Here is a 27,927-nt window from a genome sequence, read left to right on the forward strand (position 1 = left end):
CCCTGGCCGCCCCCTCCTCGGCAGTGTGCTCAGGAGCTCGCAGCCCTCCCCACCCCCCTTTTTGAGCCAGCCAATTAGCTTCAGTGTTCAGATGCTCCAGGGGAGAAAACAGCCTGGAGCTGTTGACCCACTGAGGCCAGGAGGACTGTCCCCAGAGGGGGGATGACAGTCCAGGTGTCTGCCAGAAGCTTCTAGTCCCAGAGCAGCACTGCCTGACAGAGGGGAGCCCCTCGGCAGCTGGGGTGGGGACCAAGCTCCCTGCCTCAGGGACAGGGACAGCCCTGCCACTCCTCCTAGCCAACTTCCGGAAGCTGGGTCTGATGAGCATGTTGTCTTTGTGGGGGCCTTGGGAGAAAAGTGTCTTGGTCCCACTCTATGATAATGACAGGAAGACCCGGAAGAGTTAAAAGGTCGGCCAGTCCCGGGCTGGTCAGTGGCGGGGCCAGTGAGTAAAGGCTACTCCTTTCCCCACGGAGCGCGGTGGGCAAGACCTGCCTGGCCCGCCAGGAGCCAAGTCCCACCATCCGCCTGGACACTTCCTCACCTACACACAGGCTGCAGAACCAGGGCCACAGCCGCCGTCCCCGGCCCTCTGCAGTCCCCAAGTCACTGAACTTCCCCTGCTCAGAGGCCCTTCCTGGGGATTGGCGACCTGCACAGAACAGGCGGGGACTCCCCTCTCTCCGCTGGGCCATGGGGCAGGGGCAGGGGGATGGGGGTGGTGCAGGTGGCAGTGCTCTGGGAACTTCCCCTGCAGCCCCCTGAGGTGGGCGTCCCCCATGGGACACAGAAGTGGGTGCATGTGCCCTTGCCAGGGTCCTGGTGTCACCACACTCTCTTCCTCCTCTGGCCCCCATGGTCTCCAGGCACTGCCCCCGGGGTCTCTCTGCTGGGCCTCTGGAGAATAAGAACGAGAAAAGACCAAAGTGGGGCTCCCCACCTGGGCCCCACAGACTCCCCCCCAGACTCTCAGAGTGGCCGCATCAGCCCTGTCCAGGTGAGGGACTTCCCTACCCCTGCCCACAAGTCTTGGGGTCTTCTGGCCCTTCCTCAATGTCTGTCCATAACCCTCTGCCTTAGGCCCAAGTTCAAGCCCCTCGTCCCCAGGACCCCTGGTCTGTGGAGCCCCCTGCCCCTGTCCTTTCCTCAGCCCTTGCTTCTCCTGGCCGAGGAGGAGGAAAGAGAGAAGTGCTGGGTCACAGGGGGCGGCTCCTCCCCGGAAGACCCTGCCCGTCAGCAAGGCCCAGGGGCTGGAGGGGGCTCACCGTGCACATGGAGCCCCTCTTTACGGGAGCACTGAGAATGCCTGAGGCCCCCAAAGGCCCAGGAGTGTCACATGACTTGAGCTGGTGCAGCTGCGGCTTTGGAACCTACCAGAAGCACCTTAGCGGTATCTCCTTGAAACCTCCTCTGCCCACTGCCCTCCCAGAGCCCTAGGGACAGTTGGGGCCGAGGGCACTTCTTGGTAGGGAGATACAAATGGCCGTCTCTCGCGTCACATCACACAGCTCGGCCCCTCCCGTCCACTCTCCTGTCCAGGGTGGGAGTGGTGGGAGGTGCACTGCCCAGGGCTGTGCTCAGCCTCCAGCTGACCTCAGCTTGGCGAGGTCGCAGACTCCACCTCTGTCTCTTTGGGGGCGCATCCAAGGGTCTCCAGAGCCCGGCCCCCGCCTGGATTCTCAGGGACCAAGGAGCCCGCAGTGCCCAGTGGCAGACTTGCCTTCTCTTGGCGAAGTTTTGTCCCTTCTCCCCGTGGCTTCCTGGGACTGAGCTAAAAGACCCCGTGCCGACTGTCATAAGGGCCTTCATGGAGGCCACCCGTCCTTTCTGTAGCTCTGCCACCAGCCACCAGCCACCAGCTCATCTCCCACCTGCTGGACTGTGCAGGGGAAGGGCCTTGACACATCAGCCACTGGATTGGTTAAACTGCTCTCAGGCCCACCTTCCTTGTGGCTTGAAGGGCACTCCTCACCGTCCCCCAGGGCCCAGTTCACACCCTCTAGTACCCCTCCTCTAACCCCAGCCCCTGGTTGCCAGCCCCCTCCGTGTAGGCAGGACCCCATGACCCCCCCATACCCCCTCCCACCTGTGTCACTCAGGCGCAGGTCAAGGCTGGGTGGGGGTCTCCGCCCCGGGCATACCCCACCTCCCTCCCCACCCAGCGCTCTGAAGCTCAGTCACCACGTGTAGGATAGAGGACTGTGAGGTGCTCCAGGATGGCACTCCAGGACAGCCAAGGGAGGACTGGGGACCTCCGAAGGGGCTTGGTTCCAGCAGCACATGGTGTGGGGAGCAGGCTGGCCACCGCCTCCCGGGTCAGTCCCTGGCATTCCAGCCTGGAGAGGCAGGGCCCAGGGAGAGGCAGGCCCAAGGCGCTAAGCAGAGGGCCCTGGCTCTAGCAGGTGGGAACGGGGACACTGTCATTCTGAGCAGGGCCACAGACTGTCAGGCTGGGCGCGGAGGATTCCGAAGGCCGCCATCACCGTGGGTCCCCTTGGATAGGTGGCGCCCTTGGTACTCAGCCCCTGTTCAGTGTCCATGCTCTGGTTTTCCCAACCAAGTAGCTGAGTAGCGCTGGCCACCTGGTCATTAGTTCAGGTAAGTGTGCAGCACACTCCCTGATGGATACTCAGCTCAGTGAATACAGGTGAAGTCACATTGTCCCAGCCCCATCACGTGGCCCTCCTTCTGCACACCCAGCCACTGCTAGGGACCTCAGATGTCCTGGCCCATGTGGCGTTTCTTGGGCAAAATCTGCCACAGGGCTTTGTGCTGGGCAGCCAGGTGGAGCACCTGGCAGAACTCCCAGGGCCCCCAATCTGTCATCTCTTCTGCCACAGGGACATCAAGGACATCTGAATCAGATCTCCCTGGAGACACAGCCTCCTTCCCGTGCTCCCGCAGGGAATGGAAGCAGCGGCTCATCCAACAGGAAACCCCCAGGCTCAGCTCCAGAGAACCTGAGTCCAACTTCTGTGAACTTGAACCAGATAGAAACATCATGGAGCTTCGTCTGCTCAAGCACACATGTCAACTGCCCCCTTCAGGACCCCTGACATCTGCTCCTGTTGGAATGACAGACCAGACTGTGATCATGGGGACTTTGTTTCACCTGTGAAGCAGAATTTGCCTGGCAGAATCCCAACATTCTAAAACCAGGTCATGAGGCGACCTTCCCACATCATTTCCACCTCTTTGTCAACTGCTGAGTGCCATCCCCAGCCCTGAACGACTGGTGCTCTCTGAACAAGCTCCGGTGCAAAACCAGCATTCGGAGGGGCTGGGCTGGACTTCTGGATACTAGATTTGAAGTGAGGTGGCCACTGGCCAGTTCTCAGGAGGAATATCAAAATCGACTTTTAGGACCATGACTTGTGATCATGGTGGAAAGGTGATTTGTTCCAAATTCCCAGCTGAGGACAACTTTAAAAGTTGCTCAGATGACTGCATGTAGACATGTGGCTGCACGTATACATGTACACACCCCCGTGCACACACACAGAAGCACCTGCACAGCAGCCAGCAGCTTTTTAACCTACTGATTTATTTAATATACATAATGTATACATTTAATATTTACAATGTATACTTATGTAGGTCTATTTAAGGGTGATTGAGGGCACCAGGAAGCTAACCAGACAGCCACGGATCACAGTGCCAAGACCTGGGAAAGGAGGACATCCAGAGACCGGCGCCCAGCACCGCGGCTGCTTTCTCCCTAGAGGGTCTGCTGATTCCAGAAGATACCGCAAAGGTGCAGAGTTTTGAACAACTTCTGGGGCGACAGACCAGGCCCATGAGGAGAGTGTGCCCGGCACGTCTGTTGTACTCTGGGCTGGGACCCCAGAGACCCTCAGGCTAGGAATGAGTCAAGTGGAAATGAAGAATTCCGCCTAGGGACGGAAAAATCATCTCTTTCCCGCAAGTGGACTCAAGCGACCTGGTTTGCCAGGTCCCCAGACACCTGCAGATGTAAACATAGGTTTCTTGGAGGAAGAGAACTTCATCCTAGGCCTCCTACTGGTTTCAGATACAGTGAGTACCCAAGTCAGTCAAAATCCACCAAGTCCCCAAAGAGGGATACGAGAAATCGAACAAAACCCAGGGGAAAAACAGCCACTAGAAACAGACCCATGGGTCTCCCTACAAAGGAATTACTCAACTTTAAATAACTCTGCTGCTGGGATGGAGCTCAGCGGTAGAGAGCTTGCCTAGCACGCACGAGGCCCTGTGCTCAATCCCTCTCACCACAAACAAAACAAAAAGGCAAAACTATGCTTAAATATATTGATGACAAGAGGCAATTATAATAGAGTACTAGACATGACTTTTACATTATTTCTACTTCATTTTTTTTTTTTTTATGGTACTGGAGAGCTCTACCACTGAGCTACATCCCCAGACCTTTTCTATTTTTATTTGGAGACAGAGTCTTGCTAAATTGCTTAGGGTCTCACTAAGTTGTTGAGGCTGGCCTTGAACCTGTGACCCTCCTTCCTCAGCCTCTTGAGTTGCTGGGAATACAGGTGTGTGCCATGGCACCCATGGCATGTTTAATAGGCAGGGTGCCACTTCCTCTGCACAAGCCGGCCTGCGAGCAAACATCAAAACAAACAAATAAAACCCTCTGGGGAAAGCCAAGTAGAGCGACTGTGGAGGAGGAAGGAGAGGGCTGGGGAGGGAGCAGGAGGGAATCTGGGCTGATGGGAGGTGAGGGCAAGAGGCAGGAGCTTGGAGAGGAACAGAGGGGGCCCCAGGTGGGGACAGGGCAGGGCTGGGCAGGGCTTCTGTCCCACCCAAGGGGCTGGGGACGGGGTTCCAGTAGGTGAAGAACAGGTGCTTCTTGGTGCTGATGTATTGCAGCAAGGAGGATAAGGGCGAGACACCTGGAGGAACCTGCAGGCGCTGTATGATTTGGGAGGTGAATGAAGGGGGTTATGAGCAGAGAAGGGTGGAAGGGGAACAGGTAGGATGGGGCCAGGGAAGGTGGAATTGGGAGACAGCCCAGATCTGGGGCCAGGTTAGGCTCTAGGGCAAGAGCTACAGAAGTCCTCTAGTCCAGGCTGAATCAAAGTGGGGACAGGCAGTCCCAGGGGGCACCTTGCCCTGTTAGGAAGGAGAGAGTGCTGGGGGGCGGGGACCAGGGCTCCCACCTGTCAGATCCGCTGCCGAATGGCCACAGCCGGGCCCAGACGCCACCAGGTCCCCAAGCCTCCCTGCCCTCTTGGAGACCCCCTGGTCCCAGCCCCTCTGCTCCCCACCCTGAGCCCCCAGCATGGAGGAACTGAGGGGTGGAGCAGCTCTTACCTGCTGCATCCTACAGCTTCAGGGAGGTGACCCGGGGGATGTGGAAGAGCTGAGTCTCCTCAGAGCTGGTAGAGCTGCGGCACAGCAAAAGAAAAGTGTCCCCAGAACAGAACCCCAGCTCCCACACAGGGACAAACCCAAGTCCTGATGTTCCTGCCTCTGAGGCCCTCCAGGAGAGAGGAAGAGTTTTAAGATGCTATGCTTCGGTGGATGTGTTACAGTAAGAAGGATGTGGGGCAGACATAGGGAAGGACTTCCAGGCCATGGAACTCCTTAGTGCATGTGTCTCTTCAGGCCTAGACTATGATTCTTCTCTGCCAGGTTTCAGGAGTAGGTAGGGCAGGGGATGAGGTCCAGTGTCTATAAAGACTCCTTCCTGGGCCTCCAGTGGCCCCCCTGTCCCCTGAGATCCTGGCAGCCCCTCACCTGAGGCGTTTCCGGATAGGACGGAAGTATTTGGAGGTCTTCACAGCAAAGACGACACTGGGGATGAGGAAGAAGGTGCACCAGGCCAGGCAGAACCAGAAGGCGTTCTGGAAGGGGTGTGAGGTCAGTCAGCTGGCCGGGCGGCCTTCCCTGCTGCTCTGCAGCCTCCGCACTGGCCCAGCGAGGGACGGGGACAGCTGTGACCAGCGCTGGGAGGGCTGGGAGCAGGCCCCGGGCTGGGGGCGCCGCATGGCCTGCTCACACTGCCCATCCATGGGCCTCCATGTCCACGGGCCCTGATGAGCCGGGGCACTCACCCAGGGGTCGGCCACCATGTCACACAGGATCACACGGCCATTGTCCAGGGCTGCGGAGAGGGGCTGGCAGGTGGCGATGCGCTGAGTCACCTGTGATGGAAAGGAGGTGGGCACATGGGGAGACCCCTGCCCCTCAGGTGTGCACCTCACATTCAGCAAGAGGTGGACAGGGACACACAGAGGTCCAGGGACATGGCTGGAGCCCTGCACACCGTACACAGATGCGGGCAGCGGCCCTGGGCAGGCACAGGGTGCAGGCCCAGAGATGGAGACGCTCCTGCTCCTGCTCAGCTCCTGCCCTTGGTGGCTCGGCCCGAGCTAGACCCACCCTGTGCCCAGCACTGAGCTCTGAGTGGCCCTCACTGGACAGCAACACATACATGTGCACGTGCTTGCCCACGTGGCCTTATGTGCTTGTACACACACGCATGTGCACAGACACACTCAGGCCAGGCCAGCCCCCTGTGGCCAGTGCAGAGCCAGGACAGCTCTCAGAGGTTTGGCCAGCGGGCGCCTGGAAGAGGAGGTGGGCTGTGACCACGGAAGGGCAGGGGCACGGCGTGGACGGTACGTTCTAGACGGCCAGGGCCCTCCCAGCTCACACTGGCGCTGGGCAGAGGTGGGCGGGCAGAGATCAGCCAGCAAAACCAGGGGTGCCGATGCCAGGTTTGGGAGTTTGGGTTCAACCCTGAAAGCCTGAGGCACCTCCAAAGGACAGGGTGACCAGCTGCTCCCCTGGGCGTGGGTGACCCTCAGCTGCTCTGAGGCCAGGCAAGGTCCAAGCCCCCACGCACCTCCTCTCTCACCCAGGCCAAGTACTGCGAGAAGTAGCTCAACTCCCGGCTCAGGAAGCAGGCACTCTCCTGCAAGAAAGAGGAGGCCCAGGCTGGCAGGAGGCCAGGAGGCCAGGAGGCCCCTACCCCAGGCCTGACACCCTCAGGGCAGGATGGGCCTCCCTGGGAGCCACCGTGAGGGTCAGGGTTCAAGGAGAGGCTGGGGTGGAGCCCGGTCCCCAGCCGCACTCACGTTCATCAGGATGCGGGCGGCCCTGGCAGGCAGCTCCCTCTCGAGGTCAGCGACGTGGCTCAGGACGCCCGCAGTCTGCAGCTGGAGGGAGAGGAGCCTCGGCTCTGTCCCCCTCAGGGAGCAGGACAGCAGCCAGCCACTCCCCACAGTCACCGCTCACCTGAGCAGGGTGGGGTCAGCGCCGAGGGCCCTGAGACTGAGTGGTGGTCCCCAAGGCCCCCCACCCCTCCTCCTTCCCACCTCACCGTGGCCCTCCCTCCGTCTGCAGCCCATGCCCACCCCCTGCGGCCACCTGAAGACGAGGGGCAGCGGATTCCAGGGCCCTGACGCTGAGGTTGAGCTGTGCCTGTGGGGAGACACCATGCTGGTGGGGGAGGGTGCGAGGGGTGCATGTGGCCCCCGGGCCTCCTGCTCCTCGCTGCCCTCTCCCCGCAGGCGCCTGGGCCTCAGGACTCACCACCAGGTTCTGCCGGGGGACAACCTTCTCCTGATAGATCTCTAAGCCCATGGGCCTCCATTCTCAGCTGCTGCCCCAACGAAGAATTGCCCTGAGAGTGGACAGAGACCAGAATGTCCCCCACGCCCCGCGAGACAGGCTCTGCCTAAGAATCCTTGACCCAGACTCTCCACGGAGGGGAGGTAGGAGGCTAGGATCAGAGGCAGCAGAGGAGACTTCTCAGCTCCAGGGAGACCTGTGCCCGAGTTTTAGGTCTGCCCCTAGTCAGCCACGGGACCCTTATCAGCTACGGTAGCATCTGCAGACACCAAGGGACGCTCCTTGCCTGCCCACCAAGCTAGGTGGCTGCAGGGTCTCAGAGATGTCAGAGAGAACGTCCCAAACTCTAAATATCTGTGATTACAAAATGCCATTCCTTCCCCTGGAGGGCTGTCCTGGGGTCCCCGCGACCCCTGTCCCTGCATGTCCATGACGGGCGTGTGCATAGGAGACACACGATATCAGGCCAGTTACCTCATCTGATCTGAGGTGACGTCAGTCCTTTTTATGGATAAAGAGACTGAGGCTCAGAGAGGCTGAACGACTCATCCCAGGCCACACAGCCCATTGGTGGCGGAGCTTGAGTTGGAACAGATGGTGCAAAGCCTGCAGCCCAGTTTGGGGACGAAGAGCCTCAGCTGTCACTGGTGAGGGGACCCTCGGTCCCCTGCCTCTGCCCTCATCCCCTCTCCCATGCAAGCATCCTGGCCTCCCGCACCCCCGGGCCTCCTCTGCCGGCTTCTCACCTGGGCCTGGGCCAGCCCCTGCAGCTCCTGGGCCAGCTGCTCCAGGTCAGTCTTCACCACAGGGCTCTGGATCTGAGGGCAGACGGGAGAGGCCACCAGGGGTGAGTGCTGAGGCCCCTGGCCACGTTTCAGACATTTCCCAAGACAACCACAAAAGGAGGCGCCCTCTGGTGGAGCCCAGGCGGAGCTGCCCAGCGCGGGCTGCAGGGGGCTCAGCACCAGGAACAGCGCTGGGGGTGGGCCGAGGGCGTGGAGGCTCCCAGCAGGGAGGACCCCCGAGCGGCTGGGAGGGTTGGGAGGTAAGAGCCTCTCTGAGGCCCCTCCACCCTGCGGGGACCTGAGGGGCCATGTCCACCTGCACCCGGAAGGCCTGGTAGTTGACTTTCTCCAGCCCACTGCTCTGCAGCGCCTCCAGGTCCCGGTGGGCCTCGGGGCTCAACAGCTCCAGATTCTGCACATTCGGTTTGAAGTTCTGCAAGTTCTGCTGCAGGTTGTGGGTGTACCGGGGGAGGAGGGGGAGGATGGGGAGCACGCCCAGGTGGCAAGCCAGGGTCCCAGACGCTCCCCAGGCCGGTGGTCAGCGGTCACCAGCCCTCAGGACCTCCGTGCTGGGTAGGCAGGACCACCCAGACGCACCCCACCCCCTGCCAGCCTCCTTGCACACCCTCCAGGACCCGGCCTCTGCGCTGCATCTACTGGCCACCAGGCTGCCAGCACGGGCCTCCCTGTCCTCTGGCCCCTCTTTTTCACATCCGCAGAGTTGAGGTCTTTCCAGGGCCCCAGGTTCTGAGATCATCTTTTTTTCATTTGTCTACTTGTCAACTGCCATCAGCCCCCGTGACCGTGGGACCTCGTCTACCTATTCTAGACACCAGCCCCAGGCATTAGAGCGAAGACTCCCACGTAGTGGCTGAGGCCCAAGTTTGTGGACTACAGGAAGGAAGGAAGGAAGGAAGGAAGGAAGGGAGGGAGGGAGGGAGGGAGGGAGACAATTGCATTTCCAGGAAAGATCCTTGGCATTGTCCTACCATCACTGCAAGAGATTTAGGGCTCATGAAAGTTCAGTCTCAGAGTTTACCAGAGAGAAACTGAAACCAGACAGGGGGTTCATCTCCTGGACGATGCACAGCAAATTAGAAAATGCAGCCCATCTCCACTCACTATTCCCCCAGGCTGCTTCCCCGCACCACCACTGTGACGGAAAAGCCCTCGCCTCCTAGGAGGGGGTCTCAGTATGGGGGGGGTCAACGCAGCGGGCCCCAGAAGGCTCGCCTGCCTCACTGATCCCTGCATAATCAGCTGTGGCTTTCTGACTTGAGGATGAAATTTCTAAGGTCCCCCGGGTCAGTTGCCGGATGGACTCTGAGGACCTTAAGTTCTATCTGTCCAGACTCTTCCCTGAGCTGGACCCTTTCCCTTCCCAGGACCAGGCCTGAGACCTCTCTCCCTGGAGCCGGGACCCCCAGCCAGCAGCCTTCACCCTGGGGCAGTGTCCCTGGCCTCTCCCTAGGGTACGCCAGCTCAGTGGACCTCCTTTCTGGGTCAAGAAGCGGACAGGAGTGAGCTGAGGTCTGACGCCAGCTGTCCCAGGTCACACAGCTTAAGGCTTGGAGTTGGGACTGGGCCCCGTGGACCAAGAACCGGGGTGGACCTGAGAGGAGTTGGGGGCGAACTCGGGAGGAAGCAGAATCAGAAGTCAGCCTGCTGCTTCCCAGGGCAGCGGGGGCATGCCAGGGAGGGGTGTGGGTTTCCCAGGACATGCTCAGAAATGGCTCCACCTCCCACCTCAACTAGGCACCAGGGAGGCAGGAGGGGAGGTTCACAGCCTCCACACATTTAGAGCCATGTTCTCAAAGTCCGTCCCTCTCTTGTGAGGTGGCATCTTGGTTTGTTCTAGAGCTGCCCCTGGCCAGCATGGGCCAGCATCTCCACCAACTTCCTGTGTGACCTCTGGCAGGCGAATGCCCCAAGTTCCAGGAGGCACAGGGAGAGTCCTGGGGGTCAGGCTGGCCTTGGGTGCTGGGCAGGGGCCCGGCTCTAGTCCTGGGCCAGGCCCCGAGCACCTCAACCAGACTCCCTGGGTTCCCAGAATCGGCGCCTCCACAGAAGCAGGACCTGAGGAGGAGTATCTGCAGGAGAGGTCCTCACAGCCTTCTGGAATGTTCTCCTACCTGGCTGAGATCCAGGTGCTTCTCGAGGTTGTAGGAGTCATCCAGCTGCAGGACCTTCCAGAGGGCAGCCCCTTCCCTGCACTGCCTGGGGGGAGGGTGAACACAGAGGAAGGGGGCTGGTGGCCCGCATCACCCTAAGGGGACAGCCACTCTGCCCTCCCCGCAGGCCCCCCTGCCCCCAGCCCAGGCTCCCACTCACTGATAGGTCAGGAGGACGCTGACATTCTTCCTCATGCCGAGAAGGTGGGACAGGTTCAGGGACGGGGGCAGGTTCCCCGGGGTGTCTGCAAACTGGGCATGGACAGGGAGAGACGGGGGTGAGCGTGGTGGCCAGGCTGCCCGCTCCCCTGAGCCCACCCTGGCAGAGCAGGCCGGGGGAAGCATCTCCAGACCCAGAGCTTGCCTGTAACCTGAATGAGCCCCGGGCCCCTCCTGGCTGGGGCGATTCCCATGACTCTCTGGGAGGGTGGTGGGTCAGCCTGACCCTCGGAGAGAGCCCAGGCCAGCCCCCAGCTCACCACCAGAACGCACCCAGGGCCCCAGGCCCCGGGCTCAGAGTGGGAGGAGGGAGGGGCCAGGTGTGAGTGGAACCACGAGGTCCTTGTCTGGAGGCGCACGGGTTCTCCCCTGTCCTGTCCCCTGGGCCTTCCTGTCTCTGTGCCCACTCTGCCCCCCTCTCTCCCCTTCTTCTCTGCCCACGCCTCCCTCCGCCGGCTCTGGGTCCCCGGAGCGGTGGCAGGCCCACCTGGTAGAGCTCCCCGCTCTCCCAGCTGCGGCACACCAGGGTCTGCACGTTGCCGCCCACCAGGAAGGTGAGGAAGACCAGGAGGATGAGGGGCGCGGCGAAGACGAAGCTGAAGCCCACCCCCCTGTGGATCCTCCCTACACTTCGTGCGTCCCGGCCGTGGGTACCTTGGAGAGCTCGCTGGGCCAGCCCGACCTCCCGGGCGCTCACAAGCAGCCACCTCCAACTCGCCGACCCGCGCCCCGGGCTGGCCCCGCCCCAGCCCCGCCCCCGGGCCCTAGCGCGAGGACCCCGCGGAGCTGTCCGCGGCTACGCCTGACCCAACCTACCCTGTGGCCCATCCGGATAATCCTTCCTACCCGATATGGGCTACGGCGTGGTCCTCGGGTCTCGCACCTCCAGCCGAGGGCTGGGGCCCGCCGTTTGACGAGGAGCCTCGCGGCAGGCGAAGGACCGGCTGCCCCGGAGGGAGGAGGCGCGGCTCGCGCTTCAGCATGGCGGCGGCGGTGCGCGCTGAGGGCCGCGTCCCTGCGCTGTGCGGTGTGTCGACCGGTGAGCGCGGGGAGGGGTCGCGGGAGCCGGGGGTCTCCAGGGCCTGCGGGAGTCCGGGCGGAGGAAAGTGAGCAGCGTCCCGCGGCTCTCCCATCCAGCCCGGGACCGCTGGGTGACCTTGCGCGCGTTCCTTGCCTCTGTGGGCGTCGGGGCGCTTGGCTGTAAAATGACCGTGAAGCGTAGTCGGTTCTTCGCGGTTCATTTCGGTGAAGAGGAGGGAACTGGCGAGCCTTGCTTTCCCGGCGGGCAGGCGCGACCCCCGGGGTCACACGGTGATGCCCACCGGGTTCGGGGCTGAGAGGCGCCCGCGGGGCTCTGAAGGTGATGGTGGTTCTCCAGGTGGAGTCGGAGAGCACTGGCCTCCGTCAGCTTAATTCCAGCTGGCCGGTGGCCTCAGTGCAGAGACGGATGACTCGGACGTCAGCCCGCAGTGTCGCCTTTCCTGTCCCCCGGGCCTGGTGGGTTGTGTGCACCCTAGGAAGGCGCCCTGCTGCTGTGTTGCCTACGGTTGGCTCCAGGGCCGCTGCGTGGCCGCCGCCTGCCTTCTCTGCCCTATTTTGTTGTTGAGTCCACAGTTCAGCATTTCTAATTCTGGAACTCAAAGCCCCCTAAAACCCTCAAAGTTCATTTTTTTTTTTTTTGGTAACTCATTTAGCAGCAAAAAATTTTACCAGCAATCTTGGCAGAAAATCTGACCTTAATATTCTTTTCTTTTGTCTTTATGATTGTCTCTTCCCTTTTATTTTTCTTCCCCCATCTCCTACTATTTCAAGGCTGTCTTCCTTCACGAGTCTAAACTGTGTGCCAGCCACTGTCTTCCTCTGTTCATGCGTTTTCCCTCACTGTCTTCCTAATCCCTTTATGGAGTAGATTCTGTTATTACACTCTTTATACAGGTGGTGGAGGGAGCCACACAGATTGAGCAAGGGACAAAGGTTTTTGCACCCAAAATTCCTGACACCAAAGTGTGTTTCCCCGCCCCCCCCTTTTTGTCTTCTTGTGTATAACTGTTTTTTTTTGTTTTTTTTCAGCTTTATTGAACTATGATTCACATACCATACAGTTCATCTATTTGAAGTGCACAATATTTGCACAAACCTGTGCATTTATCATTATAATCTAATTAGAACATTTTTATCACTCCAAGAAGGAAGCTTTTTAGCTGTAGCCACCACTGATCTATTTTCCACTCTTCTTAGCTCTCCTATTCTAGACATTTCATATAAGTAGAACCACATACATGGCTGGCTTATTTAGTGCAAGGTCATCAAGATTCATCCACATTGTAACATGTATCATCCTGAATTTCTTAGGGCTAAATTGTAATGTGTCCATCACCACACTTTATCTGCTCATCAGTTGAGGGACACTTGGGTTGTTTTCCATCTTTTGGCTATTATGCCTAATGTTGCTGTAAACATTAGAATGCCATGTTTTTACACATGTGTCTATTTTCTTTTCTCTTGAGTATGTGCCTGGGAATGGAGTTGCTGGATAAAATGGTAATTCCACACTTGAGGGATGGCCAGAATGTTTTCGAAGTACCTGAGGGTACAGTGAGGGTTTTGATTTTTCTTTAGCAACATTTCTGATTATCTGTTCTTTTGATTATAGCCATCCTCGTGAGTATGAAATGGTATTAATTTGAAATTTTGATTTGCATTTCCCTGATGGATAATGAATGTATTTTCATGTGCTTATTAGCCATTTTTACATGTTTTTTTGAGAAATGTCTGTTCAAGTGTTTTGGCTCTTTTAAAATTGGGTTTTCATTTTATTATTGAATTGTAAGGAGTCTATAGGTGTCTAATCAGATGTATGATTTGCAGAATTTTATTCCATATTTTGTTTTTTAACTTTCTTGATAGTTTGTGGGTTTTTTTTTTTTTTTTTTTTTTTTGTACTGGGGATTGAACCCAGGGGTGCCTAATCACTGAGACACATCCCCAACCCTTTTTTATATATATTTTTAGAGACAGGGTCTCACTGAGTTGCTTAGGCTGGCTTTGAACTCAACAATCCTCCTGCCTCAGCCCCTAGAGCTGCTGGGAATATAGGCGTGCACCACCAAGCCTGGCTTAATAGTGTTTTTTTGAGGCATACAAGGTTTTTGTTTATTTGTTTTTGTAGTGCTAGAGACTGAACCCAGGCATGCTGGTTCTTCTACCGCTGAGCTGAGCTTTATCCCCATCCCCGAAACACAGGTTTTAAATTTTGGTGAAGTCTGGTTTATGGGTTTTTTCTTTTTTTTCTTTTTATCACTTGTACTTTTGGAGTTATGTTTAAGAAACATTGCTAGACCCGAGGTCATGATAATTTACCTCTGTTTTTCTTCTAGGAGTTTTATAGTTTTAGCTCTTACCTTCAGGTCTTTAGTCCATTTTGAATTAAGTTGTACATAAGGTGTGAGATAGGGCTCCAACTTCATTCTTCTATGGGTTGACACCCTGTTATTCCAACACCATTTATTGAACACATTCCTTTTTCCCTATTGAATGATCATGGTCCCTCTGCCAAAAACCAGTTGCCCATAAATGCTATCTAAGTCTGTTCTGGAGAACCACACTGTATGAAGGGTTGCACAGGGAGGTACAGTCAGCCTGGTGCTGTGGGGGCTCCAGAGGGTGGAGGTTTCACAAGAGCTGCTGAGCCTCCAGGATCTGGTGGATCCAGGATCTCATATACAAAAGTGTATGAGAGCGAATTCAAGACTAACTGTGTGTTTGGATGGCTATGGGGAGGGTGGGGCAGGGGCAGCAGGAGGCTGGTGTGGAAGCCTGGGGCCATGTGGCAGTCCTGCAGGCTGTGCCCAGAATTTGTAACTTGGCAGCAGGAAGCCAGGGAAAGACATGTCAGGGCTGTTAATTGATGAAGCCTCTTACTGTAGAAAGGTGGTAAATACAAAGGGAGAGGTGGGAGACCCATTAAGAAACCTTTAACCTGTGTCTGAGTGATGCTAAGGCCTGAACAAAGAAGTGGCAGCAGGACCACAGCAGAGGTGTGGCCCACAGCAGAGGGATTTTTAAGGTGACTGCCAAGCATGATGCCTGGTTGATGGGAGGGTGAAGAGAAGGTGCAGCATGATGGCAGCTACTTGGCCAGTGGTCACTAAGCCTGGAAATCACTCGTCCACTTCTCTTAGTTCTTTAATTCTGTGGATGGTATTATTCTGTGAATGTTACTGTTTTATTTATTTTTGGGGTACTAGATATTGCACCGTATTGTGCTTTACAGAGCCACATCCTCAGCCCTTTATATCTCGAGACCTGAATTTATACTTCCCCTGCCTTAGCCTCCTTGGTATCTGGGGTTGCGGGTTTGTGCCACAGTAGCTGGCTCACCTTATTATTTTAAATGTCCCTCTTCATGTAGGAATGTATCTTTAAAATTTATTTATTTATTTATTCTTGTTGCAGGCCTGTGGACATAGCTCAGTGGTAAAGCACTTGCCCAGCATATGTGAGGCTCTGGGTTCTATTGCCCACACCACAAAACAACTCCACTTTTTGCTGAGTGCAGAGGCATTCATTCATCTGTAATCCCAGCAACTTGGGAGCCTGAGACAGGAGAATTGCAAGTTGGAAACCAGTCTGGGCAACTTAGAGAGACCCTGTCTCAAAAAAAGAAGAGGGGATGTGGCTCAGTGGTGAAGCATGTGCCTGCAGGCTCCAGGCCCTGGGTTCAACCCCAGCACTGGAACCAAAAAATATTTATTTACTTATTTTTAATTGACAGGTCATTTCTGGTGCAGGCAGCTTTCCCTGAACACCTTTCCAACAGCTTCTGTTTTGGCGCTGAAGACCACTCTCAGCAATGGTGAGATTCATTTGGGAAGTATCTGTTCTCATAAGATTTAATAAGAGTTTCTGTAGATTTTAAAATGTGAATGGACAAGGCATGTCCTTGATGATGGTATTGTACAGTCTTGAGTATTTTTCAAATTTTTTATGACTGCAGTTGTTGTAGTTCAAGGCTTTAAAAAATAATGGTTGCCATTTTTGAGTAGGTATTGTGCACTAGGCTTGAAACATGTCACCTTGTTCAGCCCTCACACTGGCTTTCATGAGCTTATTCGAATTTTAGAGATGATAAGGTGAATCTCTGAGAAGCCAAGTGACTTGTTCAAGATCATACAGCCAGGCCAGGCACAGTAGTGCACACCTGTAATCCCAGTGACTTCGGAGGCTGAGGCAGGAGGTTGCAGGTTCAAGGCCAGCTCTGTCTTAAAATAAAAATAAAAAGGACTAGGGATGGGGCTCAGTGGTTAAATACCCCTGAATTCAATGCCCAGTACCTTTCCCCAAAAAAGAATGAAAGAAATCACACAGCCAGTGAAGCAGGGCTGGTCCCAGAGCTTTCTGGATGCTGTGATGCCCCCTCCTGTGGACACAGACTTCCTTGACATAGTGCAGGGCCTCTCTTCAGCTGCCTTCTGGGAAGTCCAGGCCAACCTTGCTGAGCAAGGAAGCCTGGCCCTTTCACCTTGAGCTTCTGGGACTCCTGAGTGCTGGGCTTCCCTGTGGGTCTCCTGCCTTTTCCTCTTGGAAACCCGCCTGTGAGATGCCTTGGAGATCCTGGGAGAAGTCCAGCTGACAGGGCTTTCTCCCTAGTGGCAGATTTCCTACGACCTGTCACACCCACTGTGAATCAACCAGTTTGATTTGTTGCTTGGGTGATTCACTCACTGATTTATAAACAGTTTATTTACCCCTTAACATGTGCCAGGCACTGCCCTGACCTGAGCCGGTGTAGGGCCTGATAGGGATAGCTGTCCTCACTGCAGGTTGCTGTGCTATTCCTTAAAATATTAACTTTCAGGCTGGGGGTGCGGCTCAGAGGTTGAGCCTTGCCTAGGGTGCCCAAGGCCCGCAATTGAATCCCCAGCACCACACTGGAAGTAAAAAAAAAAAAAAAAAAAAAAAAATTGAGTTTCCAAAAGGTCGTAAAAGGCTCAGAGCTTTCATTCCTAGTCCTTTTCTGCTCCTTCCCATCATCTAGGGACACTAATTCTTTTACCTTCCTCTGGTTATATTTCTAAATACATTGAGTCTGCCGCTCTTTAAACAACATTGTTATGCTAATTGGAGATGTAACAGTCTATCCTTACCCTTACTTTCTTCCAGTATAGGTAGAAGCACAGTTTGGACTGAATCTCTGGGCATTGTTTTTGTTATTAAATTATGTGCACATTCAGAGCTGAGCTAGGTAGTATTCTACTGTTACATTTTTTCCTGAAATTAATAATTGCCTGACTTTTAAGAAGTTGATTGCTTTCCTTATCACTATATTTTTCTAAATGCTGCAACCAATCAGTCAGAAACATAGTAATAAATTTTCTAAAATCTCTCACCAACCAGTTTTCATAGAAGAGACCCAAGTGAGAAGGAAGGAGTTCTTGGTGTGGAACGTGATGTGTGCTGAGGTAGAACCCTGGGGGCCTCTCCGTCCCCACCAGACGGGTTCTGGCCTATCCCACTTTAGGCTGCAGGGTTGTTGCTTCCTGAGTCTGGGGTCTCATGACCTAAACTTAATAAGAACTCAAAGGATCAGAACAGAGTTGATAAGTGAGGTGGATTGTGATCTGTAACTGAGCTTCAGAACGTGACTCAGCCTGAACTACTGAACTTTCTTCTTTAAAAAATCATAACACGGGGCTGGGGATGTGGCTCAAGCAGTAGTGCACTCCCCTGGCATGGGTGTGGCCCGGGTTCAATCCTCAGCACCACATACAAACAAAGATGTTGTGTCTGCCGAAAACTAAAATGTAAATAAAATATTAAAAAAAATCGTAACACAATGTAAGCAAAACCATTTATACAAGTGTGCATGAAAATTGACTGTTGTTTTGGTGGTACTGAGGATTGAACTGAGCGGCACCCTATCACTAAGCCACATAACCAGCCCTTTTTATATATTTTTTCTTTGTTTATTTGTTTAGTGGTGCTGGGGATTGCATCCAGGGCCTTGTGCATGCAAGGCAAGCACTCTACCAACTGAACTATATCCCCTGACCTATGTTTTATTTTGAAACAGGTTCTTGCTAAGTTGCTAAGGCTGGCTTCGAACTTGCAATCCTTTGCCTCAGTCTCCTGAGTCACTGGGATTACAGCCATGTGCCATGCACCCAGAAAAAGTGACTATTTCTAATGTGTACAAAGCCCTGGGTTCAATCCCCAGTTCTTCCCTGCCTCCCATTAAAACAAACAAACAAAAAACAAGTGGCTATTTCTAAATTCTAAATTTGATTTCTTTTTATTTTTGACATTTGGTTTCTTTTAGCTGGGTACATTATTAGCTATGAGTGATGTTTCAGTCTTTCAAAAAAAATCTGTTAATAATTTTTACACTTCTTGAACTACATTAAAGATTATAATGCTGAACAGAGCAAGATGAAATTTTTTAATATTAGATATGTGTTGAAGATGAAGGTGTTTACAAGAAAGGCTGTGTATAGCAGAATGAGATTTGGAATGATAAAGTTCTGGTTTGTTAAACAATGAAGACCCAGGGCTGGGGTTGTAGCTCAGTAGCAGAGTGCTTGCCTAGCATGTGAGGCACTAGGTTTGATCCTCAGCACCACATATAAATAAATAAAGATCCATCAACAACTTAAAAAAAAAAATGAAGACCCAGTGTTTTCTGGCTACATTTTATTTGGTAGTTCATCAGGTGGGCTACAGGTCTGGAGGACATCTGTGTGCTAGGTGCGATCTCCCTCCCCACAGTGGAGCAAATCATCTGGAATTGAAATTAGTGTTGAAATCTCATCCAGTCATCCAGTACCTTGTGGCATTGGCAAATCTATCTCATAGGCCTACATTTGAAACAAAATGGTCGTATGAAGTGCTGTCCAGTAATCAAAGATTATCCCTTTGTGTTTGGGTCTCTGTATTCAGTGGAACTATTTCGATGGCTTCCTACTACCCTTAGATGTCGCTCTCCCTGTCCTTACCCGCTTTCTTTCTCTGGCCCTGTGAGCCATGGTTGGTGCTGCTGATGAATCTGCAGTTACTGTCCTCTGCATGGCTTCACTCAGACTTGAAAACAGCTGTTGTCATTTTTTTCTTTCTTTCTTTTTTTTCTTTGGCTTTCTATTTATCAAGCCAATACCCTAAAGGCCACTTTTCCTCCAGGGCTGTTTTAACCCTGTCACTTCTTTAGTGAAGCACAGAGCTCAAGAATCTGTGCATGCACTGATCTTGCCAGCACTGTCCCACTCCTGCATCACCACCTGTTCCTGTCACCTCTGCCTTCTTCCTCACCTGACACCGCCATCCCTGGGACTGGTCAGATGGCTTCCTCTCAGACATGGCTGTTCTAAAACCTTTTCTCAAGTAATAGAGGCATGTGGTTAAAAAAAAAAAATTTCCCCCAAAATACAAAAACGCGGGTCTTTCACATCCAGCCCTAAATGCCCCTGTTTTCTTCCACAGAGGCAGCCACTCTTCAGTTTCTTGCGTGATCTTCTGGAGTTGTCTACAACATGCCTTCCCTGCTTCCCTGAGTTTTGAACATAAAGGGCAGGGTACCCTCTGCACATTGAGTCTTGTTCTTCTGAACAGTTTCACTTGAAGGTCTTTCCTCATCTGCCCACGGCCCAGCTGCATACAGCAGAGGGCGCCATTTGCCCAGAGCAGCCCAGGAGCTTGGGCTGGGTAATGCAGGGCAGAAACCCTGGCTGTCCAGAGCTTTCTTGAGACTGTGATATCTACTGTGCAAATGAACCATGACGTCTCTAGGATGGGCATTTACGTGGCTTTCATTCCTAAAAGTTTGGTTTTATTTTTTAAATAACAATTGTCCTCAAAATATGATTCTTAAAAGATTAGAATGTTTAGTGACTTATTTTTATCAAGTCACAGTTATTTGGTGCTGGCAGCTCCACAGCCAGGGAGCATCTAACTCGGTTTTGTTTCATCTCTCTGTAGGCCCTTTGTCACTGCAGGGAACCAGAGACAGCCGACACTTCACCAGCTTGAGCCAAGCTCTACAGACACAGTGCTGTATGTCTCCTCCCACCAGCCGGTCAGGCCAGCAGTGCAGACCCTACAGCTTCTTCACTAAATGTGGGTAGACTGGCACACACTTCCACCTCCTGCTACAGGAAAGTAGGGGTGCTTTCCTATCTTAATTTTTCTTCTGTCATAAACGAGTTAACATTTTAGTGATTATTAAACTAAAAATGCAACTAGGATTACCTCATGTGCCACAGCTGTGTTTGGAGAGCGCTAGTTTCTCCGAGCCCCTCATCTGGGGCACCCAAGGCCTAAAAGTATTGAATTGTGCCCCAGATACCCTGCTGACTTAGAGTCACACCGAGAAGGCCCTTACTGTTTTTAGCTGGGCCTTTGCTAGGACATCTCATTTGGAGAAGTTCAAGAGACGACACTACTGAGACCTGAGTGGTGATTGGCAGACATCAGGGAAGCAAGTCTACTTACTGGTCAGGGACTAACTGGGATTTAATGTTAGCCATCTTTTGTGGAAAAAAAGTGGAATTGTCTCCTCTTGTGTTTTCCACATGTAATCATGTTTTATGTTCACTGTATGGTTTTATTTTATTTTCATTACCTCAGTGACATGGGTGAAGCTGGGCTTTCTGGCCTTTCTTATTCTTAGGAGAGTGTAGATCTTTGCTTTACAACTACAGAGTTTTTAAAAACCCCGTTTCCTTACAGTGACAGCAGATGAGCTCTGGAAAGGTGCTTTAGCAGAGACTGGTGCTGGGGCAAGAAAAGGAAGAGGCAAAAGAAGCAAAAAAAAGAGAAGGAAGGATCTGAACAGGGGTCAGGTCATTGGTGAAGGTAAACGTGTTTGGTTGTTTTGACAGTTTTCAGATTTGGTCCTGAACTTGGGGTGGGAAACTGATGATCTTGGGAAGGGGAGAGATAGGCAGCAAGCTGGGTCTGAGGGAGGCCTGGGGGCGCCCAACGGCAAACTTTGTTCTAAAAAGAGTCTATGTGCTTTTAAAGTGTTTTCCCCATATTTTATGGATATTTGGCAAACTGGAAACATTCTCATTAAGTGCATAAGAATCCATGGTTTAGAGTCCAACCAGGGGGCTTAGCAGCTGCCCCAGAGTGTCACGTACTCCGTGGGGCACAGCTGTGATAGGTCCTGTGCTGCACACAGCCCAGTGCAGGCAGGTGGAGCTCGCAGAGAGCTGGCAGGCTTCCCCTGCCCAGAGAAGACAGTGACCAAGAGCAGGGCCTGTTGCAGCTACTCAACTGGGCTGCTGTCACACAGAAACTGCCCTGGACAGCGCATGGTTGGACAGGCCCAGCTGTGTTCCAGTAAAACTTTATTTACAAATCAGCTGGTGGGCCGCACTTGGCCTTGGTCCTTCATGTGCTGATGTGATTGTTTATACTTGTGCTTTTGAAAGCAAAAATAGGATGGATGAACTTGAACTGGCTTATTTTTACTGTTGTGCAGACTCATCGCTTTTGATACTAACAACCTTTCCGAAATAAAGGAAGCACCTTGTGCTGCACTTCTAAGATTGCACGGGTGTTTCTCTTGGTAAAAGTGAAAATGCGGTCACATGCCTGTAGGGTAGATATGCATAAAACTGTGACAGTGCAAGGTCACCTGCCAAGTGATCGCATCAGCTCCAACTCCACAATACTGTGCTGGTGTCTGTACACGCGTTCCCTGGCATCTTAGCAACATGAAGAGTGAGCACCTTTTAGAAGTTGTCACTTACCTATAATCTTAACCCTTCAGGGTGCTACGGCTTCTTGTGGCCGGGTCTGAATGCCCCTCTCGTGAGAAATGGAGCCGTGCAGACCATTGCCCAGAGGAGCAAGGAGGAGCAGGAGCAGGTGGCGGCTGACATGCTCCAGCAGAGGGAAGAGTGGGACCGGAAGCAGAGGATGAAAGTGAAGCGGGAGCGAGGCTGGAGCGGGAACACGTGGGGTGGCCTCAGTCTCGGTCCCCCGGACCCTGGTCCCAATGGAGGTAGTGGAGGCCTGGTTTGCTTGCCTTTGGGTAGAGGACGTGTCGTCCTACAGTGTTTCTGAAAATAATTTTTTTTTTTTTTTTTTTAAGTTTTTTTTAATATTTATTTATTTTTTAGTTCTCGGCGGACATAACACCTTTGTTTGTATGTGGTGCTGAGGATAGAACCCGGGCCGCACGCATGCAAGGCGAGCGAGCTACCGCTTGAGCCACATCCCCAGCCCTCTGAAAATAATTTTATTGTTTACTTGTCTGTTTAGATTACCCTTTTTGAAAAAAGAATTTGACCTCTTTGACTAACTTTCCACATTGTTATCCCAGTTGCATTTGTGGGACACTAGAGGCCTGTAACCAGGAAGTGTTCCTCCAACAGGATGGAAAGCCCTGGGTCCCAGTGCCTTAGCAGGTGCCTTAGACATGGTGGTGTGCATTATAGATCTGTAGGGCACAGTGTTTCCCAAACACGTGGCCTCAGGCTTGGAGTGCTGTTTAACAGCAGAGTTGAGAGACCCCAGAGAGCTGTCACTAAGCCTTCGTAAAAGCAAACATGAAACAAAAACTGACGACACTTAGGCTGAATTAGAAAACAAAGCCTCCCCCTCCCCCAAAAGGCAAATTCACCTGAAAATCTTGCTCTTGCCAGTGAGTGGGAGAGGAGGAAGCAAACAGGAGTTTGGCTCAAAGTAGAGGAACGGTTGGGCTGGAGAGGATGGGGCGAGCGTGCAGGAGGGTGGAGGTCTGGGAGGGAGAGGACCTGCCCACGAGCCAAGTCCCCAGTAACCAGACCCAGAGTTTAGACAGACAGGCTGCTGTTAGCCAGCAGGGGCAGGGTGCAGGTTTGGGTGAGCCTGTGCAATGCGGGTGGAAAGGCGGGGAGGTCACCTGGTATCTGGTAGCTTTGGTCAGGAGTCATCAAGCCAGATAGTGGCATTGGTGAACATGGCCACCAGAATATTTCTTGATGAGAAGGTGGCACTTGGCACTGGCTTCACCAGTGGGTGGGACCCGGGAAGTGTCCAGGAAAGAAGATTGACTCTTGAGCTGACCGCTTTCAAAGCCGACTGCTGGGTACAGAAGCTTTTATTCTGCTCTCCTATTTTATTATGTAATTGAGATTTTCTGTAATAAGTAAAAGCAAGAGAATTGGGGAGTGTTTGAAACAGCTGTGGTGGTGAGCAGAGGCTGAATTAAGAGAACTGAAAGCTGAGGAGCCGGGAGTTCCCAAGTGGGTCAGACCCCCAGTTGAGAGTGGTGAGCGTAGGCCAGGCTCTGATCTCTCCCGGCAGCACCAGCAGGCCACTTGTGACCAGACAGCTGCCTGGGTTCTGGCCTGGAGAGGGCGGTAGAGACAAAAGTGTAGGGATTGAGGACGTTGGCGAGATCTATGAGGAGTGAGGGACTTTGGTGTCTTTGAGGGACTTTGGTGAGAGAGGCTGTGAAGACCCCAGGAGACCAGATGGGAAAGCAGCGATGAAGGCTCTGGAGGTGTCGGCGCTCCAGGAACCTGTGCCTCGGGAGCCGGCGGCAGGGAGCTGGAGAGGGGGAGGCTGCGGTCAGAGAGCCGTGGCTGAGCTCGTGAAGTCAGGCCAGGCAGTCCCCGTGGATGATGGGAACTGGGGCGCAGCCTGGAGAGCGGCACCAGAGAGCTCAGGTTCTTCCCATTAGAAGTCTGATGGCACCTGGGAAAGGCTGTCACACGTGAGCAGCTTGGATGCTCTTATCTGTATGCTTTTTCTTCTCTCCTTGTAGAGACCTATGAGGACTTTGATACCAGGATACTCGAGGTAGGCCTGCCGAGCTCAACTCCCAGGGTCCTCTGGAGAGGTTGCCGGGGTGGGGTGGGCAGGAGGAGCTGAGCAAAGCTGTGGTCACAGTGATCTCTCGGACACAGACTCAAGTTCAGGGAGGAATTAACACAATTTGAAGTTCAGTTCCTTCATGTTGGTGGTCCCCACTGCTGCCTTGGTTTTTAGGGAACTATGAAATTGAGGTTTGTGAGGGGAAAATTCAGGAGCAGAATTTGGAGATTATGTTAAGTTCCTTCTTTCTGGAGCTAGAGTGTGCTATCTGGTGGCCTCTTGTGGAGCTGTACACCAGTTGTATCTAGGACACACTCAGAGAACAGGTTGGGAGGAGCAGGGGCAGAAAGCCTCAGGTTATGGCCAGTGTCCAGTTTGACTAGGGCAGTGGTCTCTGGGCTGCTCACAGATCCTGTATCAGGTGTACTTGACCCACCCTTCCAGGGTGGTTCTCCAATGGTCAGTGTTCCTTTGAGCTGGCACTGTGCATTTAATCAGTGTTTAATAATGTGGAACAGAGCCGGGCGCGGTGCACAGCTGAAATCCCAGTGGTTTGGGAGGCTAAGGCGGAAGGATGGTGCGTTCAACAGCCTCAGCAAAAGCAAGGCCCTAAGCAACTCAGTGAGACCCTGTCTCTAAATAAAATACAAAAAAGGGATGGGATGTGGCTCAGTGGTCATGTGCCCCTGAGTTCAATTCCTGGTACCTCCCCAAATTGTGGAATAATTTATATATCAAATTTTGACAAAGCCTCTCTGAATAAGTATATTATTTCTTCAATATCAGTTATATTATGGAATGCTGAGGGCCATTGCCAAGTAGGAATGACGCATCGAAATTTCCTTGCCAGCGTACCCCATGTTAAATGGAAATTCGCTGTGACATTGCATGTGTCTTTGAGAAAGGTGACCCTGCTCAAGGACCAGGGTGGATCCAGGTTTAAGGTGTATATCCTGCAGGTTTTAGGAAGTATCCCGGTTTAAGATAATTTGGGTTTAAGGTGTTCCCGGTTTAAGACAATCTGGGTTTTAGGGATGTTCCTGTTGCCTGAGTTCCCGTTGAGTTCTCTTGGAATTGAGAAAGTAATTTGGGACGTGAATTGTGCGGGCAGAACTTGGATTTCCCGAGAACGTGTGTAGAGGCCGGTGTGAGTTGGGGAATAAAAAAATTGCTGTTTGAATCTACAAAGTGTGAGTGGCTCGTGATCTAGTGCCCAGCCAAGACTGCGGCAATGGAATTTTTAAAATATGTTTACAAGTATTTTATGTTGGCATCCCATTGTGTGTTATTCCCCCCACCCCAATTCTAGAGATTGAACCCAGGGCTTTGTGCATGCTAGGCAAGCACTCTGCCACCAAACCACATCCCCAGCCCATTTTACTTTTTATTTTGAGAAGGGTCTCGCTAAGTTGCCCAGGCTGGCCTTGACCTTGCCTTCTTCCTGCTTCAGTCTCCTGAGTCACATGGATTACAGGCGTGTGCCCCTACATACACCCCAGTTCATAGCTTTTGAAAGTTAATCCCACTGAAAGAGTCTTTCATATGTAGGTTGTTTCCTATAAGATCATTCAAAAGTGTGGACTCAGCCTCCCTTTTCCTTAAACTTCTTCCTAGGAAGGAAAGGGGACAACTGTCATTTAAGCAGTTTAGTTAATAGTTTCATAATTCCTGTCCTTTAAAATAGGCTGAAAAAATGGGAGATTTTCCTGAAGTTTATAATAAATAGGTGTTTCCAAATTCTGTATTTTTGTTTAAGCCTGATCCTTAACATAGCAGTCCAGTCCTGCGAAGTTTTTTCCTTACGTTGCATTTCATCATATCTAAGATATTTTAGTACCTTTGATACTGGAATTTGTCTTATAATCAGTGTTAAACTATTTCAAAGTTTAATCCACAGTGTTTTCTTTCCTGTGTACATTTATTAAGATGGGGGTATATTGAGTTGTGTAGTTGTAAGTTCCTTTAAAGATTATCTTAGTTAACTCTCCTAATAACCCAATGAAATAGGAAGAGAAAGTCTTATTTCCATTGTGTTCCCGAAATGCTCCAGAGGGAGGGTTTGTTTGGGAAGTTTGCTTTTGTGCCTACAGACTGGAGGTGCTGGGTCCTGCACAAGCCTTGTGTGGCTGAGCCAGCAGGTCCTCGTCCTCTACCTCAGAGTTTTCTTCAGCTGTCCTATTGATGAAGCATTTTGTCTTTTAGGTAAGAAATGTTTTCAATATGACAGCCAAAGAGGGAAGGAAGAGATCAGTCCGTGTCCTGGTGGCTGTGGGGAATGGGCAGGGAGCTGCAGGTGAGTAGGGTGATGCTGGACACAAAGAGGCCTGGCTGCCCGGCTGGAAGCCAGGGCCCTGCTGCTAGTCTCACTTTTTCTACTAATAGAGCCGTCTTGAGGTCTGGGCTCACAAACCTGGTGGTAAACCACGAAGCTTCTCAGAGAAAGAAAGAAAAGCTCTTAAGCCCTACATCTGAGGACTGGGTATTTTAACGGGCTTAAGACACTATTGTATTGTGCATAATAGTGAAAAATTAGAACAAGTTCAATCGGGCCTAGTTACAGGATAGCTGTCCAATATAATATTCTTTTTTTTAATATCTATTTTTAGTTATAGGTGGACACAATATCTTTATTTTTTATGTGGTGCTAAGGATCAAACCCAGTGCCTCACGAATGCCAGGCGAGTGCTCTCCCTCTGAGCCACAACCACAGGCCTCCAAAGTAATATTCTATAGCCATTAAAAAATTGTGAAAAATTACTTACACAATAAGTAATTTTTGTTAAAAATTTGTCATGTAATCATGATTTTTTTTAAAGTCATTTATATGCAAGGAAAAAACTTGAAGACTATACACTGATAAGTGTTCACTTGGGTTAGCAGGTTTGTCAACCATTTAAATTTTCTTCTTTAGATTTTTAAAGTTTCCCTACTGAACATCTTGTTTTTGAAATGTGTTCACATAGAACTGAAAAACTGTTAGTTGCTTCCTTTTGAAAATTTCAAAGCAAAAGCAAAATACACGATAGGGCGTTGCTGTAAGAGACCATGGTTAGCAGTTACTGTTGTCTCTTTTCAAAAATATCTTTTCTGAAATTTTATGTCCATGTTACCTCCCTTTACCTTTTTATAAAAAGCTTAGCAGAGATCTTATTATAGCCATGAATTTGCACCTTGCTCTTCTTGCTTGGTTTTGCCCTCAGAGGTCTTCTGTTAGCATAAGCAGATTTCTGGTATTGGTTTCATAGTGTTCCAGTGTGTGCATAGACATGATTTTTGACCCAATCCCTATTGTTTCCACATTTGTATCATTTATTAAAAACAACAACAATAACATTGACCTTTTTGTACATGGAGTTTGTTGAACTTTTGGAAATATAGAAATAGGAGAAATGTCTTGAAATTGCTGCCGCACTAGGTGTAAATGTCAAGTATGGCCAGATCTCCTCCTCAAAGTTTGCATCAGTTTATGTCCCTCTGTCCCACCCATCCTTGCCCTGAGTAGTATCGGACTTTACTGATTGTCAGTATGATCCCTGAAACGTCTCTCCTAGTTTATACCTGTACTTTCTAAGTTAGGAGAGTGCCGCGCCATTTTGCGTGTTCATTGGCCGTTGCGCTTTCATTTGGACATCTGTCAGTTCAGGTGCTTTGCCTATTTTTTTAATTGGGTGGTTTTCTTGTCTTTATTGATTGGGATTAGCTTCTTGTAAGTTAAGGACATGAGCCCTTTTTGTCTATCAGATATTTTGACTTAGTTTTGAATTTTTTTCCACATCGAAGCTTTAAAATCCACAGAAGTTTTAAACCTTAACATAGCACACATTGAGTCTTGTTCTTCTGAACAGTTTCACTTGAAGGTCTTTCCTCATCTGCCCACGGCCCAGCTGCATACAGCAGAGGGCGCCATTTGCCCAGAGCAGCCCAGGAGCTTGGGCTGGGTAATGCAGGGCAGAAACCCTGGCTGTACAGAGCTTTCTTGAGACTGGGACATCCACTGAGTGAAGCAACTGTAACCTCTCTAATGAGGATGGGCATTTAGCTGGCTATCAGCCAAAAATTGGTTTAAACAACAATTGTCCTTAAATATGATTCTCAAAAGATTAGAATTTTTAGTGACTTTAGTGACAGTTATTTGGTGCTGGCAGCTCCACAGCCAGGGACATCTAACTTGGTTTTGTTTCATCTCTCTGTAGGCCCTTTGTCACTGCGGGGAGCCAGAGACAGCAGACACTTCACCAGCTTGAGCCATGCGCTGCAGACACAGTGCTGTATCTCTCCTTCCAGTAGCTGGTCAGGCCAGCAGTGCAGACCCTACAGCTTCTTCACTAAATGTATGTAGACTGGCACACACTTCCACCTCCTGCAACAGGAAAGTAGGGGTG

General features: G+C 51.9%; 1 protein-coding gene across 7 annotated transcripts; it reads right to left on the bottom strand.

Annotated features, from left to right (window-relative positions):
- Positions 1-3,525: 3,525 nt before the first annotated feature.
- LOC144252808 (prominin-2-like) lies at positions 3,526-12,197 on the bottom strand. Of its 7 annotated transcripts, none has more exons than XM_077794914.1 (14): positions 11,904-12,197; positions 11,564-11,829; positions 10,689-10,780; positions 10,490-10,574; positions 8,674-8,802; positions 8,319-8,390; positions 7,534-7,624; positions 7,322-7,422; positions 7,077-7,157; positions 6,845-6,913; positions 6,051-6,140; positions 5,734-5,840; positions 5,308-5,381; positions 3,526-3,964 (listed from the first exon to the last, which is right to left on the bottom strand). In XM_077794914.1, exons 1-13 carry the CDS (start codon positions 11,986-11,988, stop codon positions 5,318-5,320), a joined length of 1,332 nt encoding a protein of 443 aa, XP_077651040.1. In that variant the 5' UTR covers positions 11,989-12,197; the 3' UTR covers positions 3,526-3,964; positions 5,308-5,317. The 7 variants fall into 7 exon arrangements, with proteins under 7 accessions (XP_077651040.1, XP_077651039.1, XP_077651041.1 ...); XM_077794913.1 differs by having other exon boundaries at positions 3,526-4,591; XM_077794915.1 differs by lacking the exon at positions 3,526-3,964 and adding an exon at positions 4,598-5,106 and having other exon boundaries at positions 11,922-12,197.
- Between the last annotated feature and the right edge of the window lie 15,730 nt (positions 12,198-27,927).

Source organism: Urocitellus parryii, unplaced genomic scaffold, assembly GCF_045843805.1.
Source record: "Urocitellus parryii isolate mUroPar1 unplaced genomic scaffold, mUroPar1.hap1 Scaffold_591, whole genome shotgun sequence".
Lineage (NCBI taxonomy): Eukaryota > Metazoa > Chordata > Mammalia > Rodentia > Sciuridae > Urocitellus > Urocitellus parryii.

Bases quoted from the DNA above. Each gene is read 5' to 3' on its own strand.
- LOC144252808 (XM_077794914.1), bottom strand. From the start codon at position 11,988: ATGAACCGCGAAGAACCGACTACGCTTCACGGTCATTTTACAGCCAAG. The intron at 8,803-10,489 runs GTAGGAGAACAT...CACAACCTGCAG, and splicing joins AGCACCTGGATCTCAGCCAG to CAGAACTTGCAGAACTTCAA. The intron at 5,382-5,733 runs GTGAGGGGCTGC...GCTGTGCCGCAG, and splicing joins CCTATCCGGAAACGCCTCAG to CTCTACCAGCTCTGAGGAGA.